This window comes from Scylla paramamosain, chromosome 8 (genome assembly GCF_035594125.1).
Source record: "Scylla paramamosain isolate STU-SP2022 chromosome 8, ASM3559412v1, whole genome shotgun sequence".
Lineage (NCBI taxonomy): Eukaryota > Metazoa > Arthropoda > Malacostraca > Decapoda > Portunidae > Scylla > Scylla paramamosain.
The window spans coordinates 1287499-1307500 of NC_087158.1; the positions used below are offsets into that span (position 1 = coordinate 1287499).

The following is a 20002-nucleotide window of genomic DNA, read 5'->3' on the forward strand; positions in this document are numbered from 1 at the left end:
ACCTACCTTCGTTTCATTAAATTTCGTTCTAATATTCTACGACGTTCTACGAAGCTACCTTCCCCCTTGCCCATGCTTCTTTACTATTACTGCTCTTTGACCACTCTACGGTGCCTCTGCGTTCTATTTTTAACGGCTCCACACCCTTCAACCACGCTAAATTTGCTACTTTGGTATTTTCGTTGAGCCACATACTTGATTCCTTATTCGATTTTTCTATCATTACAGTTTCTTCTTCTCATACCTTCAGTACTTTTCACTCTCAAGTCTAAGGCACCGCTGTGATGAATTACACATTACTTGTCAACTATTTATGACCAACTTTGTGCATGCATATCTCACATACACAACCATACTTACCAATACTCTTTGGGTGAGATACAAAGACCATGTGAAAAAAAGGAGCAAATATATATATTTTCGCTGCAGTGGTAACAAAGCTATTACATTGATTTATGAAGCTTACTGGTTACACCATGAAACCTTTCTTTCCACTACGCAATTTCATAGATTTATCAGTTAAAATAAATAAAACTAGTTCCGAAATTAAATACAGACCGTGATAAGTATCAATATCGTTTTCATAATGTCCATGCAACAGAGGCAGTTTGTTGTTAAAGCTCGTATAATGCAGTCAAAAAATGAAAAATATATAAATCTAGATTATTTAAGTCTAAACATCTTGAGTAGTCACAGATGAACCTATCAAAAAGTGGCGTATCACAAGTCAGAACTTTTCAAGTGTCCTTTGGAACAAACCTTGATGCTCTTGAAGAAGAGGGCAACAGCAAGGTCTGTCCGACCCACCAAGACCCTGTAACATCTATTATAAATATTAGATTGGTACTGAACATTTTTTTTTGTACAAACTCAACAATATTCAGGAGTAGTACATGACATTAATCTCTCAAACTTGAATAAAACAGATCTAAACTTTCAGTTGCACCAAATAACATTTAATCTAAACTTTCTGCTGCATCAAATAACATTTCAATAATATTCATGTACAATGAGATTTCAGCTGCACTGGAGAGAAGTAATTAACAATTCGTATGGTGGCAACACCTGTAGCTGGAAATAATGAGAATGAAAAGAAATATCCATCAAATCAACAAGCTACTGTTAACACCTATACAAATTTGTTCCTATTAATGATCAAAAAAAATAATAAAAGAAATATATACAGACATTCAAGACTGTAAACTTGGAATGACATGTTTGCAGTAGTTAGCATGCTTTCACTACAGCTATAGAAGAAACATATCCATATGGAAAATCCACAAGAAAATGTTTAATGCCACCAAATACGTAATGACACCAAGGCCCCAGATGCTGCTGCTTAACGTCAAAGGAAAAATACCCTACACTCAGCCAGAAGGTCACTGCTGCTTACACTCTGGCGGCTGCTGACCCTTGGCGGCCTTGTCTTTCGATGGGTCATAGTCAGGGTCATCTTCCTCCTCCTCATCGTCTCCTTCCTCGCCTTTAAAATACGAGTTGGAATAAACTCAATAACAAGAAATCAAAACAAAATAAACTGATAATCTGATGATAAAAGAACGTTCTGGGATATATCATGATATAATCACATAAAGGTTTGTTGTTCAAAAAAATAATATTTAGGTTGGAGAAGCACTTGTCGCATCACATTGTGTAAGACCAAAGTATGTAGCACAAATTTAAGAACAACCTACTTGCTGTAGCAGATTTTGGTCAGTATCAGAATGCAAGTGCAGCTTTAAAGCAACTAAAATGCTTGCTAAATTCTTTCTTTATCACATTACTTTCATTTATGTGGAAACTCATTACCTTATGCCATTGATAAAAAAAAAAAAGTATAACTGCACTCAAAACTCCAGCAAAACATTAGCCACTCCATTGTTTTGCCAGGATTGGTAAAGCCCATTATCACAAAGGATCATATCCATGCAGAATCCTTCACACTACAATACAGCAAAGCATCTAAATACTATTCATTTTCTGTTTCTTTCAAAGCCTTTAAATGACCGTCTGCCAACATGCAAATAATCAACAGCTAGATATTCTCTATTTAAGTTTTAAACTTTGGAAAGTTAGTCATTTGTTAGTATACCTGAAAATCTGGAAGATGCTATGGTGCTACACTGAACTGATTATTGACCCTGTGAACATAACAGCCTTTTATTTATTTATCAAGGAAACTTTCACGTTACAGACTTCTTATGCTAATGGAACAACAAACCTTCAAATGATAGTAAGACATGGAATTTATATAACAGACATAACCTAGAGTGGACATGTATTATTAGCAATGGCATTCACTTAAGTCTCCACCTAAACAATAACTCCAATGGGGCATGAAGCTGAAATGTTTAAAACTTGATCATAGCAGAAGTGTGCACAATTTTGTACCATTCAGAGGACAGTGGTAATACATATTAGTTATCAGAGAACGAAGCAGGTCTAGTCACACCGTACATGTTCATACCACTGACATATTACGACGAATTTACGACAAATATTTGCATAAATGTACTAATGATGAAAAGTAACAGTCAGAAGTTCCTTGCTGCAGCATCTTAATACATGATATGACTTTCACCTCAGAGGTACCAGAGTAAAGCAGTAGTATTCTTACACAACTTCCATAGGACTAAAATGTCAGGGAAGTGTACTTTTACATTGACATCCAGAACAAAACACTGACTTGCAGGTCTCAAACATTTAGATGCAGGGCAAGGGAGGGGAGGGAGGAGGGTTACACCACACTCAGCATATAACCATTTGATCTATAAAATTTAAAAATTTAAAGGGGGGATATATAAGGGAATATATTATCAATGGAATATATACGCACAAGGTATAACTGTATACGATAAATATGTCGGGTGGGTGAGTGCTTATAACCTAACTTCATACTCGATCCCCAGCAGCGTTGTGACTCGGCCATAAACAAATTCATCTTTAATCAACTACTCTGGAATATAATCTCAATTTCAGATAAGGACTTAAAATTCTAATGAAAACCAATGTACATACCTGAAATCAAATCAAAGTACAAGTAATATTATTCTGAAGCAATAAAAATTACAAAAAACTAAGAAAAAGAATTTCTGGATATACTTTTTAAGAGCCACTTAATCTTGAACTATAATCCAAAAATGTACCAGCAATATGTTCACAAGCAACCAGGAGTGGGTCAGTCTCTCCCTACTCAAGAGATACGGCATCACCATCGGCTATCATCAAGGCTATTAGTATTAGGGGTATTGTCAACATGTGAGGTGGGGAGGGTTGTGGTTACAATATATCCTTAAGTTACATTTTTTCTTTGCTCATAAGTATACATCAACCAACGTTACCTAGACGCAAGGCCTAGTGGTCCTCAACTTATGGGTGACTAGAATGTATAAATTGCTTTCCTGCAGTGTTAATATCCTATAAGTATATTCTCACCTTCTTCTCCCTCCTCCTCTTCAAAATCTTCATCATCTAAAGCTTCACCAGTATAGAATAGCACTGCCCGGGGAATAATGCGTTCCCGGATATAGTGTCCAATCTCGAAGTCTGCCGTTAACAAGGCCTGAGTGTCCTCATCCATCTCTTCATTGGGATCCTCAGGAACTGAAACACACCAATTCATTTTGATCAGCATCACTGATGTCTGGAAATCCTGTGTTATGAACTGTGGAAGGCAAGACAAATCTACAGCCTGTGATAATGAACTCCTAAAACACATTCTGGATATAATTTAACTAAAACTAACTCTGAAGATGCTCAAAACACTTCCGGATTGGTGAGAAAAGATGTTTTAGACTTGGTATATTCATGGACAATCTCCTAGCATGCAAGGTGTCACCACCCAATACAACCCACCCGGTGGAGGATTGAAGAAGTTAAAGAAGGAGTCATTCTGCAGAGTCTTGGTGATTGTCCTCACGGCTCCTCGAGATTTATGCTTCTGTTTCTTCTTGATTGTTTTGACTGTGACATTTTTACCTTTTTTCCAGTCCAAGGTGCAACCCTAGGGAATAAACACACATTTTCCTTAAGTCCATGAACAATATATACATAAAAGAAAACATTATACAAGTCATTTTTCCATGAAATATATAACAGCCACCTTAAAAGACAAGTTTAAACGAGCATGACACTACTGTTATAACATTTTGCATGCATCAGTTGTGAAAACCATGACAGCCGAGTTCTTGAAGAAAATTTAATTACTCCGCAAGTTCAACATATATTACACATCTTCTGGAGGTTCTTAAATCCTTTCCCACAAACAACATACCTTCTGTGGTCTCACTGGATTGCTAATACAATGTTTTTGGTTCTACTCTGTCCACAAGATAACCATGAACACCAACTAATGCTACCTTCGCTACTACTGGAAGAAGATATCTAGTATGACATGATACACAGAAAAGTCACAGTCACTAAGGGTAAGTTTCTGGATTACATGATCTACTCTGAAACTTAAATTCAACATCACATATCAAGAGGGAGGGGATAAGGTGACCCTTCAGACAGAACTAGCTGTACTATTAGAGGGATAAAAATTGTAGGCACAACTAACCTTGCACTTAAAGATTTCAGGTCCTTCAAAGCCAAATGGATCATCTTTATCTGGAACACACTTCATTTCATAATATTTTGTTAGAACCTTGTTGGTGAAGTATTCATTTTCACTAAAGTGGAACTCTAAGGTGAAGCCCATTGGTTCATCATGGAACTTGAGCTGGATATCTATTAGGTGCTTCAAGATAGGCTCATCATAGTCCTGAACCATCTCAGCAAGCAAGTCTACATTTTTGAAAATAGTTAACCAGAATTCCGGAATGCCTTTGGTGTTTTCATCGAAATCGTGGACCCTAGGAAGAAAATAAAGTGAAATTAACAATAACCCTTAACTCTTACAACAAACAGCTTTCAAATAAACATTGACAATTTTTTAAAATTAAGAAATAGGTCAAATAAATCACTTATAAACTTTTGGCACAGAAAATAACATCCAAACCAGCACATGACTGGACAACAATTCTAAGCTGCTGCACATAAACACATGGTATTTGTCTGGAAACACCTACTTATTTTCGTCCTTCTCATCTATTTTGGCCTTCTCGTCCATGTCTTTGCAAAGGTTCTTCTCGTCATCAGTCTCATCATCAGAGGGGAAGTCACATTCTTCATCGTTGGGTTCGTACTCGGAGGTCACCACATGCCGACGCTTTTCGTACAGGGCCTGGTGCATCTTGTCGTACTTCACCTGCAAGACGACCACAAGTAAGGGGGTGGCTGCACCAAATGTATACGGTACACATTAATACGTCTAACTGTGAGATTTGCACACCATAATGAAAATCAGATAAAATTGTGATTGCTGGAGACAAAAGGGACTGGAGGAAAAGGTGCAGGACAGAAAAAAAGCCGAAAAATGAAATGACCAGAGGAGTTTTAAACAAAGAAGAACAAAGTGAAAAAGGGCAGCAGGAAGATGTGCAAAAGGGAAAGGGACCCTATAAGGAAATGAGCTGAAAACAAAGAAGACAGCTGTGTGAAAAAGATTAGAGGAAAAAGACATGCAAGACAGGGCAAGAAGGAACAGCAACCCTATACAAATAAGAAAAAGATGAAGACAAAGAAAAAGACAGCAGTAGGGAAAATCAAGAACATAATAGCTGGCTAGGTTAAGTATAAGTATTGAAGAAAGTTGTAAGATGCATAACGTTTCAGTGCCAAGTTATAATTAAATTGGAGTTGTCAAGCAAGAAATATCTAATATCTATTGACCTTAAAAATCCGAGAGAGAGAGAGAGAGAGAGAGAGAGAGAGAGAGAGAGAGAGAGAGAGAGAGAGAGAGAGAGAGAGAGAGAGAGAGAGAGAGAGAGAGAGAGAGAGAGAGAGAGAGAGAGAGAGAGAGAGAGAGAGAGAGAGAGAGAGACTGGTCCTAAGAGTGGTAGATGACTGGAACAGCCTCAATACTCAGGTTGTTAGAGCCAAGTCAATATTGAGTCCTAGATAAATTTACGAAAAGGGATGACATAAATATAGGTGGATGCATTTTATGCAGGGACGAGCCACGTGTAGGCCTAATGGCTTCTTGTAGCTTTCCTTATGTTACTGCGTTCAATCCCAAACCTTCCCTCACTCACCTCCAGTGCGTGAACTTCTTTGTAGAATGCAGCCTCGAGGTCTGTGTACTGAAGTTGCAGCTTTTTCAGTGCCTTTATACGTCTCTTTACTGCTACAGGCAAAGACTGAAAGTAAATGATCTCATGAAATATCTGTATCAAAACTCAAACACACCTCATTGAATGTTTCATCAAAAAGATTATACATCAACAAAATCAATACAATATGCTTCCAATATAATAAATATCCATCTCATAAGCTTCATTAATTCATCTGTGGAAAATAAGAAAATTCAAAATACTGAAGTGACTCAGTTTACAGTACCACAAGCAATATTCATGAAAGATTTGCAAACATTTCAAAATATATTCACACCTGTGTACATATATCACACACAATAAAACACTGCATGAACAATATGGAGAGTAAAGACATATGGACTGAACTGTCTACATATTATCAGAAAAAGAAACAAAACATTATTTCGGATACCAAACACTTTTTAAGTACAATAGTAAACTCATTATATTCAGGCTGAAAATGAAGACAACGAGAATATCCACCTATGTGCAGAGAGATGTTAGATTCGCCGTTATAAACTACACCCATCAAAGTGAACTGCTACAATTTAGGGGAAAAACTCCAATGAGATTTTTCAGTCAAGCTAACACAAACTTTCGACAATGGCATGTCTTGGCCCAACTGAATACATGTGGAGTGCTCAGAATAGTTACCTAAAGACCATCTTCCCTACCAACACAACTTATACACCAATCTGATCTAGAAACTCCCTCAAAAGGATGCAGCCATGACTACAAACTTTTGGTAATGTCATGTCATGGCCTCAATATACATAGGCCACAAAAACAAATAAAATTATCTAATGGCAGTCTTTCCCATCAACAAGATATAAATCATTCTGGCCAGCAAACTTCCTTAGATGATGCAGCCACAACCTAAATTTCTATTTATTACTCCCCCATACATTTCACTCGCACATTCCGTTCTCCTTAACCTCTCATCCCTCCTCTCTAATGGTCCTCCCATTTCAGAATCTCTCTCCTCACTGTCATGACATGTACGTACTTTGAATTGGTGTATGTTACTTCCTCCCATTCTCTCAAAACCACCAACCAGGCACCACGTTTCATTATCACCACGACTTGACACTTTGTTATTTCACTTTTAACTGACACCTCAAACCATCCATCAACACTCACTCCTTTCACCATTCATCCACTAAGTTCTTTCTATGCCAATCCCAGCTGCTTGCCTACTTCATCTTGGCTTTAATAGTTTTGGCCTCAGAAAAATGAAGGGGTGAATTTCAGCATGCCCTTCTTATGAGCCATTTATCAAAGAAACACAAAAGTAATTTCTTGTGTGAAACTTTGACAGACTGCACCAGCACATTCCTATCAGCATCTTAATCACTTCCTCAGTTACCAACTGTAACTGTGTATGACAGGTATTTCAATCATGTCTGTCTAAGAACAAATCACAACAGTTAAACACCTGCAGTCACACTTTCACCATAAATAATTATGTTACAAGAGCAATTTTTTAAATGAAAACTGTACAGTAACATTTTCTTTTTCATCTCAGCAACATGTTTCTGAATATGCTTTGATTTGCTGATCTCCACAAAATTTTGGCCATTCGCTGAAGTCCCAATATATCACAGTCATCTGACTGTCAGGAACAGGTGTAGTTTATAACCATACAAATACTTAAGTAGTACCGAGTTTCAAGTACAAGTGCAATGTAAGGAGAGAATTAGTCCATGAAAAGCATTATTTTTGTTAAGGGGATTTCCACAACGTATATTTTGTCATGGAGCCAAATTATAAAGTAACGGTAAAAGCGAGGAGGTTTTCAACGTGAATACTGATCAACACAACAGTCCCTTGAGTAACTTTTTGCTCTCCCCTTTTATCCTTGTGTAATACTTTTGGCTTGCTAATGTTGATGACATCATGGTGACAGAAAGCAGTGCAACAGCAAGTTTTAAACTCAATGCAATTTTTTTTAACTATGCTATGGTGGATGCATGTCTTTCTTGCATGACTATTTCACATATTAGTGCAAAGTAGCAGCAACTTAAGAAGTCTCTAAGCAAAAATCTTTTTCCAAAAATCCAAAAGACATTACTGATGATACAGAAACCACAAGCCATTGCCAAAACTTTGAGAAAGTTAACTGAAAAAAAATCCAATGAATCACCATTCACTTGGTGAGTCGCCACTTACTGGGTTTTGGCAACGACTTTGTTATAATGCATTAGTGTACTTTATGAAATACAGAAATCTGATACCTGAAATTAAAAAACGTCAGTGCATCAAAAAATGGAGGCATAATACATTGATGTGAGACAAGCTATTTTGGTCATGCAAATTACCTGAATCACAATACATGAAACAATACATCCAGGGCAGTGAGAGCACCAAGCAAGCACTGTGAGGGGAAGGGCAACACAGCAGTAGTGGCATGCATCTAATGATATAAGCACTAAGTGACTGTGCATATACACCTCCCAGTGAGACTGAAGCTTGTTAGTCCAGCTAATGAACAACACATCCTATCTAACAAACAGGTCAGCTTGAGTACTGTGCTTTCCTGCTCCTGTTAAATGTTAAGTGCACTCCCAATCTGTCCACAGCAAAACTGACACTTTCTACCACTTTGATCTTTCCATGTCAATTGAGCACATCTACACTTTAGTAATTCATATATCACTGAGGACACAAATCACAAGTACTGTGATGTAGTCATCAGCTACCTACACAAAACCAACGCTCAAAACTCAGCAGCATGCAACACTGAACACACTACTGTTGCATCAAACCCTCCATGGGACTGTTTAAGTGATATTTTTTTCACATTCCACACAGATTAATTCTCAAAGCAGACTCATGTATCTGATCTCATGTATTTTCGTTGAAAATATCTACCTTAAAGCTGAAATCTTTAATGGGGCATTACCAATGCAGGATTTAGAAGTCTTGCCTCCTTTTGGTGATCAAAATCTAAAGAAAGGAGTTCCCAGAATTCCTACTCTGCCTTAGTCACCTTTCACAATGCACATGGAAGACAGTGGCAGCATCCTTCCATTCTGGCCACAGCCAGTGAATTTACATATTTCAGGAATGAAGATGTCAAGTGGCTAAATTCTTAAATTGTCAATTAGTACCTTGTCACAAACAAGATTGGATTTTCTTAATAAGTATCTTGACTAAGTGACATCATATAAATAGTGCATCAATCAAGCATATATATATATATATATATATATATATATATATATATATATATATATATATATATATATATATATATATATATATATATATATATATATATATATATATATATATATATAATATATATATATATATATATATATATATATATATATATATATGTATATATATATATATATATATATATATATATATGTATATATATATATATATATATATATATATATGTATATATATATATATATATATATATATATATATATATATATGTATATATATGTATATATGTATATATATATATATATATATATATATATATATATATAAAACAAACAAAAGTCAAAGTACTAGCTCATCTTAACCTAACTGCTATATTTAAATCATCTTTAATGCAAAGAGAATACTGAACTAAAAGTGTGGAATGTGATGATACAAGTCCATGAAGCATTGGAAGCCAAAACACAACGTTCCAGTGCAAAATTATCACATGACGTTCAACTAGATACCAAGACAAACTTAGTGACCCATGGTTGTCACACATAGCATCAACTGTATCTGGTGTAAACCATCCAAAAGACCAGTTCCCTTACCAAGTTGTGGTGGGAATAAAACAAACTAGTAACCACCACACAAAAATTACACTTCAACCAAAAACAGCAACACGCCCACACTTTACAGGGTTGATTCTTTTTTCTTTTGTCTTTTTGCTTTATGAATACTGGGTACATGATTTATTTGATTTTTAATTATTTTTTTTACTGTCATCAGCTGATGAGACTTCTGATGAGAGTATCAATAATCATCCAATCACTAGCCTGTTATTTGCATCTATTTCATGATGACTTGTGTCGCTGGCAGGACGCCTCCGCTCCCCTAAGATGAACACTATCCAGTGGTTATAGTCTAGTCTGGCATAGCTTTTAGTTAGTCAAAAAGCATGCTGTGTATGCTAAATAACAACATTTTAAGGAATTTATCAGTAGAGTGAAGAGCAAGGCTATAAAGCTATATATATATGTATGTATGTATGTATATATATATATATATATATATATATATATATATATATATATATATATATATATATATATATATATATATATATATATATATATATATATATATATATATATATATATTATATATATATATATATATATATATATATTATATATATATATATATATATATATATATATATATATATATATATATATATATATATATATATATATATATATATATATATATATATATATATATATATATATATATACCAGCACAAAAATGAACTTGTGCAATTAAATGGGAACAGTATTTCATATGAAATATGAAGATAATAAGCAGTGTAGTCTGCATGGCATGACCTTATTTTAATGGGCAAGCACATGAACTACTCAAGTATCTTACACATACCTTGTTCCGACAGCTAAATTCCTGGCAACATTATGAAGTTTTAAACTTATTCTACTTCTCATTGAGAAATCAAATAAATCATTTTAAAATTAATTATGTTTTCATCACATGATTTAATCACTTGTAATTAAGTATTTCTCAACCCTGTATCTTACACTAATATAACCCGAGGGTGTGCCAAGGTAGCGACGGAGTTTGGTCTGAAGGGCAGCCAGCACCTGAGGGTCCTTCATCAGCTTGTCAACCAGTTCCTTGCGCTCCCCACCTCCTTCCTCATCCTCCACATCTTCCACGTCCTCCTCATCAATGTCCTCCTCCATGGCAGGTGCTGGTGCTCCCTTCTCCGGATCAGCCATTTTTAAAGCAGCTATTCAAGGTCTGAAATGAAAATGCATACAGGTAATTATATTAGAAAAACAGTTACAAGAATATTACCTAACAACTGGAGTGTGAAATGTGGTCCACACGTGCAATGGCAGCAAGAAGCCACACCACTCCAGGTTGGCAATCCTTTGAGACAAGTCATTTCTCCAGTTTTGTGGCTTCTGACACAGCAGTCTTACATCAAATGGACCACTTTGCCAGGCAAGATGGTGTCAGATGCAAAAACCATTTCTGCTCGTTCTGACTTCCCAACATTTTGCTGCCAACACCTAGGAACAAGTTATGGAGATAGTAAAGCCAATCATAAAGGAAACAGAACCACTGCATCTCGTCTAGAAAACAAAGTTACAGCAGCAAACACAAAGTACCAAACAAAAATAATCAACTTTATGAGAGCAATGAAACTGTTCTCTCTCTCTCTTGAATGGGAAGATGGTGTGAGTAGTAAAAAGGAAAATTGTGTGATATTAGACTAAGTATGCAGTACCCACAACAATTACACCGAAGAAACACATACAACCTATCCTTATCCAGCCTATGCAACTGTTCCTAGCAGATACAAGCAGACTTTTCATTTTCCAGCTTCAACATTACCTTATGAAAATCACTATTTCTTGATGCTTTTAATGGTGTTGCACATTTTAAACCCAGTCTAATTATAGACTTTTTTCCATATTTCTTCTGACCCACAAAATAAAAGGCGAAGCTTCAGTAAAATCCTTTCCAGTCATATTATTCACAATGTATTAATCATGTGCATTTAGAACCATACACAATTCCTAAACTGCATTGCATAAAAAATGCTTCCGTGGCTACACTGCTCAGTACAATGGCTTTAACATCCCCCATTACACATTACCAGCCCAACACCTGCCAGGGAAACACCAAGGCAACCCATCACCCTGACAGGCCACACACACTACAACCACAAGTTTTCCCAGTGATGCACTGCATTAATTTCAAACAAATAAAATCTTACATGTCAATTGCTCCTATCCAAACCACTTTATCTCAAGGATTCAAATGACTATTTTCTGCTTCTAAAAATCCAATTCATTCTGTTGGTCAAGTAGAGTTTAGCTTCTCAATACATCCTTTGGTGTATCTTATCCCTCTCAAACCCTTAATCACTTTTTTTTACAATTTTTTTTATTTATTTCTATGTAAGAGAGCCATCTACTTTCTTGCTGCTGTAACAGATGGTCACTCTTGGCCTAATCTTACCAACTGTGGTGTTCTGTAGTGTCAATGTCACCCTATCAGAACTGTCCCATGAAGACATGCTGGCTCCTTGCACCTCCCCTCATGTCACAACATCAGTTCATTATTCACCAGTGATATGAAGGTTACTGTCCTATCTATCCCTTTAATGGCTCTATCTTGCGTTCTTTTCCGTCATTCAGATTTGTTCTAAGAATTTAAGTTACCACTGAGTACCCAACATCTGATCTACAATTCTTCAAAGGGGCCAGGAGAATCAAGCCATGTTCAATATATTAAAGGCTACATTCCTCCCACCTATCACCTTGACACAACCTTCCATGCAACCACTGCTTTTATATCACCTCCCCTCCAGTTACACTCAATGACTTCCTCTTCCACACTGAACATTTCTATGATGTCCTGCACTTCTAGTCTGTCCTGATTTACTCATGTCAGTTTATATTCTGAGAAGTGGCTATGGCAGAAATTGCCACTTGCTCCCCTCCAGCCACCTCCTGCCACACTGCAGTCCCATCACTCTCTCCCTCTCAATAGTGATGCAGGTTGTTTTGAAATAGTGCACCCTCAACAGAAAATGGAGAACTTTGCAGATAGCTCATAAAAAATCAATAGTTTTCAGGTCACATAACTTTGATTCACGGACTGCATTTTTGTCCAATGTATTGGAGAATTCTGGCCAAGCAAAGGTCTGGGAAAGTCAGTTTTCAAAAGGTTACAAAAGGACACAATCACTGCTTGCCTTCAGTGCAACAGTAATACTATGCTCTAACAGCCAAATTAATTGCAAATCAAGACATCTGCTGTGTTCTTTCCTCCATGTGACATGACATCATCATTACTGTAATCATAACAGGCTGGTCACCTTGTAGGTGTCATGAAGCACTTACATAATCAAGAGCCAATGTGCTACTTAGCATAATTTAGTACAATCCACAGCAAACTACAGCCATGTTCATTTCACAATTATAATGTGAACCAACCTCACCTGCACTACATGTGTGCAGGCAGCAGAGGCAAGGACTCATCTGCTGGGCAGAGAGTAACTACTGTACTGGGTTGTGAGGAGCCCCTCCTCCCCACCCTCACATAACAAATTCAATATTCATACATCAAATAAATCCACCACTTCACTACTGAGCCAAGAAACATCAAGCTGAGATTTGTCACATCAATTTGTCCCACAAATTCTCCTAAGGACAAATGGCTGCAGAGGCTGTGAATTTTGCATAATGAGTTGGGCATCCATCATGCCACTCAACCCACTGGCTCTGCCTGATGTCACTTTAAGCCTAGCCTTTGATCTGCCACTGCAACCCTTTGATTGGAAGCTCAGCCCTCTGATATCCATGTGAATTTCAAAACTTTGCCTCTTTCCTTTCATTCATTTAAATAATTTTGTCCAGGATGTCTGATGAACACCTTGCCTGAGGCACAAAGCATTACCAGAAAGTGGTAAAGTCTGGTATATACCTGGTCAATACCATCCTCTGCATATAAATCACCTTTAAAGCAAAAACAACAGCATGCACTGCCGCTCCTTGGCTTGCAAGCATCAAACAAGTACAGCAGCCTCTGTCACAACTGAGCTGCCTTCTTTAAGGTTGCACAACACCTAGAGCTGCTACCAATCAACTCTTAAATCAGAACATTTTGCAACAATATCTCATTGGGATTAAGGCATGTAAGAACCTTCAACCTGGTTTTTTCCTTCACAAGGCAAGGGTGCACAGGATTACAAGGCTGCCAGGGGCATCACCGAGGGCTGCGGGGGGGTGAGGGGGTGACGGGGGTGGGGGATGACAGCTGGTGGACATGAAGACTTACAATATTATGTAAGTTAGGTATGCAAGCACTGAGGAGCATCAACCCCACTGGTGTTTTAGCATTGTCCTCCACTTGCCTAGCTCACCACATCTTCATGCACTAAATGGATGGCTACACTCCACTACATGAATTAATCAAAACTGTAGTACTCAACACAACCACATGAATGACAATGTTATAATGCATCTGATGAACCTGTACAAATTGTGCTAAAATGTCACTTGAAATCAATCTTCGCAGCGTCAACCCCTCAATAATGCACTGGCAGTACTGTCTGGGCAGGCACCACGCCGTCGCCTTCCTCTAAGAGAGACAACACGGAAGAAAAGTCACGACGCCATTACCTGAGCACACTAGTTGGCAGCACTTACCACAGGCTACTACCGATAATTAAGGTTAAAGTTTAAGCTCACATTGATCACCGCTGAACAAAATGCTCTTCCGCCCTGCCACCAGCACCACCACCACCAGCACAACCCCTGACTTCCTGTACGCTGCTACACACCACGACAGAATAAAGCGTCTACCCGCTATTAAAAACCTCCCGGTGCCAAAGTAAGATTACCCAGGGGGATTGCAGGGCCCAGCCACATCAATACCTCACACTCTCAACCCGCACCACGCCAACACTACCTTCCCCTTTAGGTTTAGGGAGCTCCGCCGTAATCCCCCGGCCTGGCCTGCCCCCCGCTAACTCACCACCACCAACCTCTAACCCTTGCACTCCCTCCACACCTGCACTCTCGACACTCCGGGGCACCTTGGGGCTGGCTGGCTCGAGCCCCACCAGGCAGACGGGCTGTGCTCGGCCGCTGGCTTCCTGCGCAGCAAACTTGGTAATTGAACAGTTCCTAAAGTAAGACCAACCGATACAGTGATGACGTCAAAACGAAACCATTTTGTGACCCTTGTCCTTTGACGGCGTCCAGTGCGCGGCCCTTGCAGCCCCTGCAGCTTGGCCAGGCCCCGGCGACTGGCATGCGGCCGCCCGTGGCAAGGCGCGGCAAGGCAAGGTGGGGTGCGGGCGGCGCGCATGGCGATTAAGGCCCACGTGAGCCAAAGACAAAGACATTACGGAATTCACGTCCTCACCTGTCCTCTCGACCCTCACTCCCACCTGAGGCCCTCACCCCGGCCCGGCTCTGCCCCGGTGGCGGTCACCAAGCCCTGCCACGCACCAACACTAGAGACACAGGCGAGGGGCGCCAGAACATGCGCTGCTTCACCAAGCCGTGGTGGTCACCAAGCTTTAGCCGTGTCCTTGGCCTGTCTGCCCACACCTGCCTCCCTCACTCTGCCGTCAGGTTACTTGGAGTATCATTACTTGCGTCTGCGTGACCACTGAAACCCTTCAATGTTAGTATATAAATCAATAAGTTACAGCGCAGAGGACCACCTCACGCCACTGACCTTCTCTCAGCGGGTTCCGGAGCCAGACAGGCACACATGCGGCAAAGATGGCGGGAAACGCCGGGTCACGTGACACACACGGACTGATTAAGGAGACGGATCCACTGTGTGCAATAAAGCCACATAGTTTCGGCAAACCTTTACATCCAGATAGATATAAATAATAATATGTAGCTACAGAGGACTTACAGTATGGAAATATCATCAGGAGACAGCAGCTGGAGGGTGCTCCGTCTCCACGTTGTGGCGGCGCTGTGGGTGTGACGTCACGGCGCCGACCAATCAACTGTTTAGTCTTAACAGAAGTTTTGGCGGGAGAATGACTGTCTCATGAGTCAACCTCCAAGGGGGAGAATGTAATGGAGTAATTCGAGAAACAGTTACCATTTGTTTCTACCACTGAGAAAAGTTATTAAAAAAATATGCTATGATTTTCTATCACATATCAAATATATGAATATTAAGTAAATGTCAAAACTTTACAATTCAGACTCATTATTATGCAACAATATACACATATGTTCAGACACAAGACACAAACTATACAGTTAACATCAGTTATAAACATGAAAAAAAATGTTTCATCTTGCATACATCATGTATTACGCATACACGCTCTCTCTCTCTCTCTCTCTCTCTCTCTCTCTCTCTCTCTCTCTCTCTCTCTCTCTCTCTCTCTCTCTCTCTCTCTCTCTCTCTCTCTCTCTCTCTCTCTATATATATATATATATATATATATATATATATATATATATATATATATATATATATATATATATATATATATATATATATATATATATATATATATATATATTATGTGTGTGTGTGTGTGTGTGTGTGTGTGTGTGTTTGTGTGTGCATATATTTATACATATATACATATTTATCTGCATAATCAGAGAGAGAGAGAGAGAGAGAGAGAGAGAGAGGAAATGCATGGGATCACACACATTTCCTATCATATTCTCTCTCTCTCTCTCTCTCTCTCTCTCTCTCTCTCTCTCTCTCTCTCTCTCTCTCTGCGTAGTGAGGAAGCCTTGGCTACGTTATACATAAAAATCTTGAACATACATCTAATTATATTATCTTTATCTATTGAGGCACAATTCATTAAAAAGTACAGATAATCAGTAATCACCTAGCTTCCCCCCACTCCCCACCCCCGGCACGACATATGGACAGCGAGGAAATGGAGGACGAGGAGGAGGAGGAGGGAGAGTAGCTAGGCTAGTAGGGAGATAATACGTAGATAGTTCTGTAGTACATAGTAGTAGTGGTAGTAGTAGGTGGTGGTGATGGTTCTCATGCATAGTAACAGTGGCGTGTGTCGTAGCGGCGTTAACATGTATCCTGCCTATTGCCGTTAGTCCTGCACGTTATGGGTCACACGGTGTGCCAATAAGTGATACATATGAAGCAAATTCGCCCTGCTGTTGTCTCGAAATCATGTGTGTGTGTGTGTGTGTGTGTGTGTGTGTGTGTGTGTGTGTGTCATGCAGGGTTTGAATCTCGATGATGCCTACTTTTCTCCAGCTTGTAAATTTTTAAAAGTCGTGTATGGATGTTCCTTAAGCACACACAAAGTCACGGAGTCACACACACACACACGCACGCACGCCACCTCCCCACCGTCTAATTCATTCAAAACATCAGTACCTCTTTCTATTAAGGATGCAAATAAAATTTTTGACAGTGGGGCATCGTGTGTGTGTGTGTGTGTGTCCAATGAAGCAGTATAGATTTACAACACAGGGAGAGAGAGAGAGAGAGAGAGAGAGAGTGAAAGAGGACACGACACCTTCCTCCCATCGTCACCCAGCACTGGCCAGTCAGACTCCTTCCTCACCAGACATCTTCACCCGACACGCGTCACGTCACCACACTCCCGCCACGCCACAGACTGCACATGCACGACCCATTATCCAATATATGCCCCACGCTGAGACCTTCCACAAACACCGGGCGAGGCTCAAACCTTCCAATTTAATCCGGATCATTCCCCCCCCGAGTGTTTGGCTAGCTGGTGTGAATAATGCTCATTCAATGTCACCGTGGCGTAAATTCATGAGTGTTATTATTGCATCTATATGTCCCATTTGAAATAATAACTTAATTTTTGGGCAATTACGTCACATTAACCTGCCAGCCAGTTCACAGGCGGCCGGCAGTAGGCGTGTTAGGTGATCAGATCAACTGGTTCATCCACGCGGTTATAAAAGAGACAGTGAGAGTTATCGAGCCTTGGGGAAAATGATAGTATCAGCTGAATTATGGATTATGGTGATTGGCTTTATCTTTAGCGTATCAACCATCTTGGGATTACAGCTGATAGCAGTTTACAATGTTGTGGTGTGTCCCGTGCGTTGGTGGCTGTGGTAGTGGTGGTTGTGGTGTTCCCTTGGTCTGTCCCTGAGAAAAACAAACATTTACAGAGATTGCCTCTTCCTATAGCGTATCAACCATCTTGCGATTACAGTTTATCAAAGTTTACAATGTCGTGGTGCGTTTTGTATTTTAGTATTGGTGGTGGTGGTGATGTGCACGTGTCACCCTATTGGTCTGTCCCTTCACCGGCTCGCGTGCTGGCGGTCAAGGGAGGCCACCCGGACGAACCCACCGCGTAAAACTAATGGGGTGGAGGGAACGGGGTCATCCGAGACTTGATTGTTTTTCGACTCGTGAGGGAGTTGTGGAGAATTGGCATTATAATCAGCGATGCAAGGGAGAGAAAGAGAGAGAGTGTGTGTGAGTGTGTGTGAGAGACCCCATTCAGTGCCAGAAACAGCTACGTACATACATAATCTCAATATCATATGACACTATCGAGTCATACCAACTACGTAGTACATTACTGTTCCATAGAGTAGGAAGGAAATGAACCACAATGGGAAAGCGATGGCAGTACTGTAGAGAGGGAAATCAAAGCTGAACATCAAAGAATTCAGTGAAAAAACACACATCCATACAAAAAAAAGGCATTCACAATAGCTTCGCGTTGTTTTAAAGGGTAATGACATAGCTGGGATGGAAAGGGGGAAAAAAGTAAAGAGTCGGGGTTAAAAATTATGAGCACAGGCATTGGAATGGAAAGGACAGTTGTGAAAAATGTGAGAAAGAGTGGAGAGAGCATACATAACATTACTGTAATGAACGAGGCGAGGCGAGGCAACACTGTGCTACGCTCGCTTTATTGTTCCATTGAGACAAGGTGGGCGAGTTTATTATTGTGGTGTTTGTTATCATGGAAATTACTGTGTACTCCGCTGTGTGCCGTGACTGGCTGTCTGCCATCTTGATTATATATAATGGTGAAGAGAGATGATGAATAGAAATGATAAATGGATACACTAATGGAAATAGTAAATAGATTCCAGACAGGAAAGATAATAGGTAATGATAAATAGAGGAATATAAATACTAAACAGATTGCACAGAGGAAAGATACGAGATAATGGTAAATATAGTAATCGAATTAATAAATAGATTGCAAATAGGAAAAAAAAATATGTACCGGATAATGATAAACAGAGAAATGGAACTGAAAAAAAAATATAAAGATTAATGATAGAATTTGATTTTAGATAGAATAGGTAAATAAAAATTGTAAATGACCGTAGATAATGGAGGTTAATAATATAAAACTATACCACAGAGATTAAAGAAGAGGACATCATTTATGTAGACCAATGTGAATGTTATCGTGATGGGAAATATAACAGCGATGAATAAGAAGCGATGGACAAAAGTCAACAGATGATGAATAAAGGAGGTTAATGAAGTAGATCGATGGCACAGAGATTAAAGAAAACAACGCTACTGTAAATTAATATGAAAGTTATAATGATGGAAAATTATAGTGGCAGAAAATAAAACGTGACAAATGTAAGTATGATAAGAGGTCAGTGTACGGTAAATAATGGAAGTTAGAAATTCAAATCGATACCACAGAGATAAAAAGAAAGTGACGTCGCTGTAGACTAATAAGAATGTCACCGTAATGGAAACATAATGGAAAGAGATAAAGTAGAAGTTAATTGATAACTAATAGGGGAATGATGATGATGATTTCAATGTATACCAGAAATGAAAGAAAACGATAGCAATGTAGACTAATATGAATGTTACCGTGATGAGAAATATAATGACAGGAAATGAGACGCGATAGATAGATAGACAGATAGATAGACAGATAGATAGATAGATAGATAGATAGACATAAGTTAATACATAACAAAAAGAGGATGATGATAATGGTTAAGTTAATCGATACCACATAAATTAAAGAAAGCGACATTACTGTAGAGTAAAATGTGATAATGGCGGGAAATAAGGCGAGATAGATAGATATAAGTCAAAAGATAATAAAA

General features: G+C 38.8%; 1 protein-coding gene across 14 annotated transcripts; it reads right to left on the reverse strand.

The window, feature by feature from the left end:
- Nucleotides 1–392: 392 nt before the first annotated feature.
- On the reverse strand, nucleotides 393–15845 carry LOC135102660 (nucleosome assembly protein 1-like 1). 14 transcript variants are annotated; one of them, XM_064008026.1, is made up of 9 exons: nucleotides 15633–15744; nucleotides 10946–11168; nucleotides 6135–6239; nucleotides 5070–5248; nucleotides 4559–4853; nucleotides 3856–4003; nucleotides 3436–3603; nucleotides 2093–2141; nucleotides 393–1483 (listed from the first exon to the last, which is right to left on the reverse strand). In XM_064008026.1, exons 2-8 carry the CDS (start codon nucleotides 11144–11146, stop codon nucleotides 2119–2121), a joined length of 1119 nt encoding a protein of 372 aa, XP_063864096.1. In that variant the 5' UTR covers nucleotides 11147–11168; nucleotides 15633–15744; the 3' UTR covers nucleotides 393–1483; nucleotides 2093–2118. The 14 variants fall into 14 exon arrangements, with proteins under 14 accessions (XP_063864096.1, XP_063864097.1, XP_063864086.1 ...); XM_064008027.1 differs by lacking the exon at nucleotides 15633–15744 and adding an exon at nucleotides 15401–15513; XM_064008016.1 differs by lacking the exons at nucleotides 2093–2141; nucleotides 15633–15744 and adding an exon at nucleotides 15822–15845.
- Between the last annotated feature and the right edge of the window lie 4157 nt (nucleotides 15846–20002).

Bases quoted from the DNA above. Each gene is read 5' to 3' on its own strand.
- LOC135102660 (XM_064008016.1), bottom strand. From the start codon at position 11,146: ATGGCTGATCCGGAGAAGGGAGCACCAGCACCTGCCATGGAGGAGGAC. The intron at 6,240-10,945 runs GTAAGATACAGG...ATTTACTTTCAG, and splicing joins CACCCTCGGGTTATATTAGT to TCTTTGCCTGTAGCAGTAAA. The intron at 4,854-5,069 runs GTAGGTGTTTCC...TTTTCTTCCTAG, and splicing joins GATGAGAAGGACGAAAATAA to GGTCCACGATTTCGATGAAA.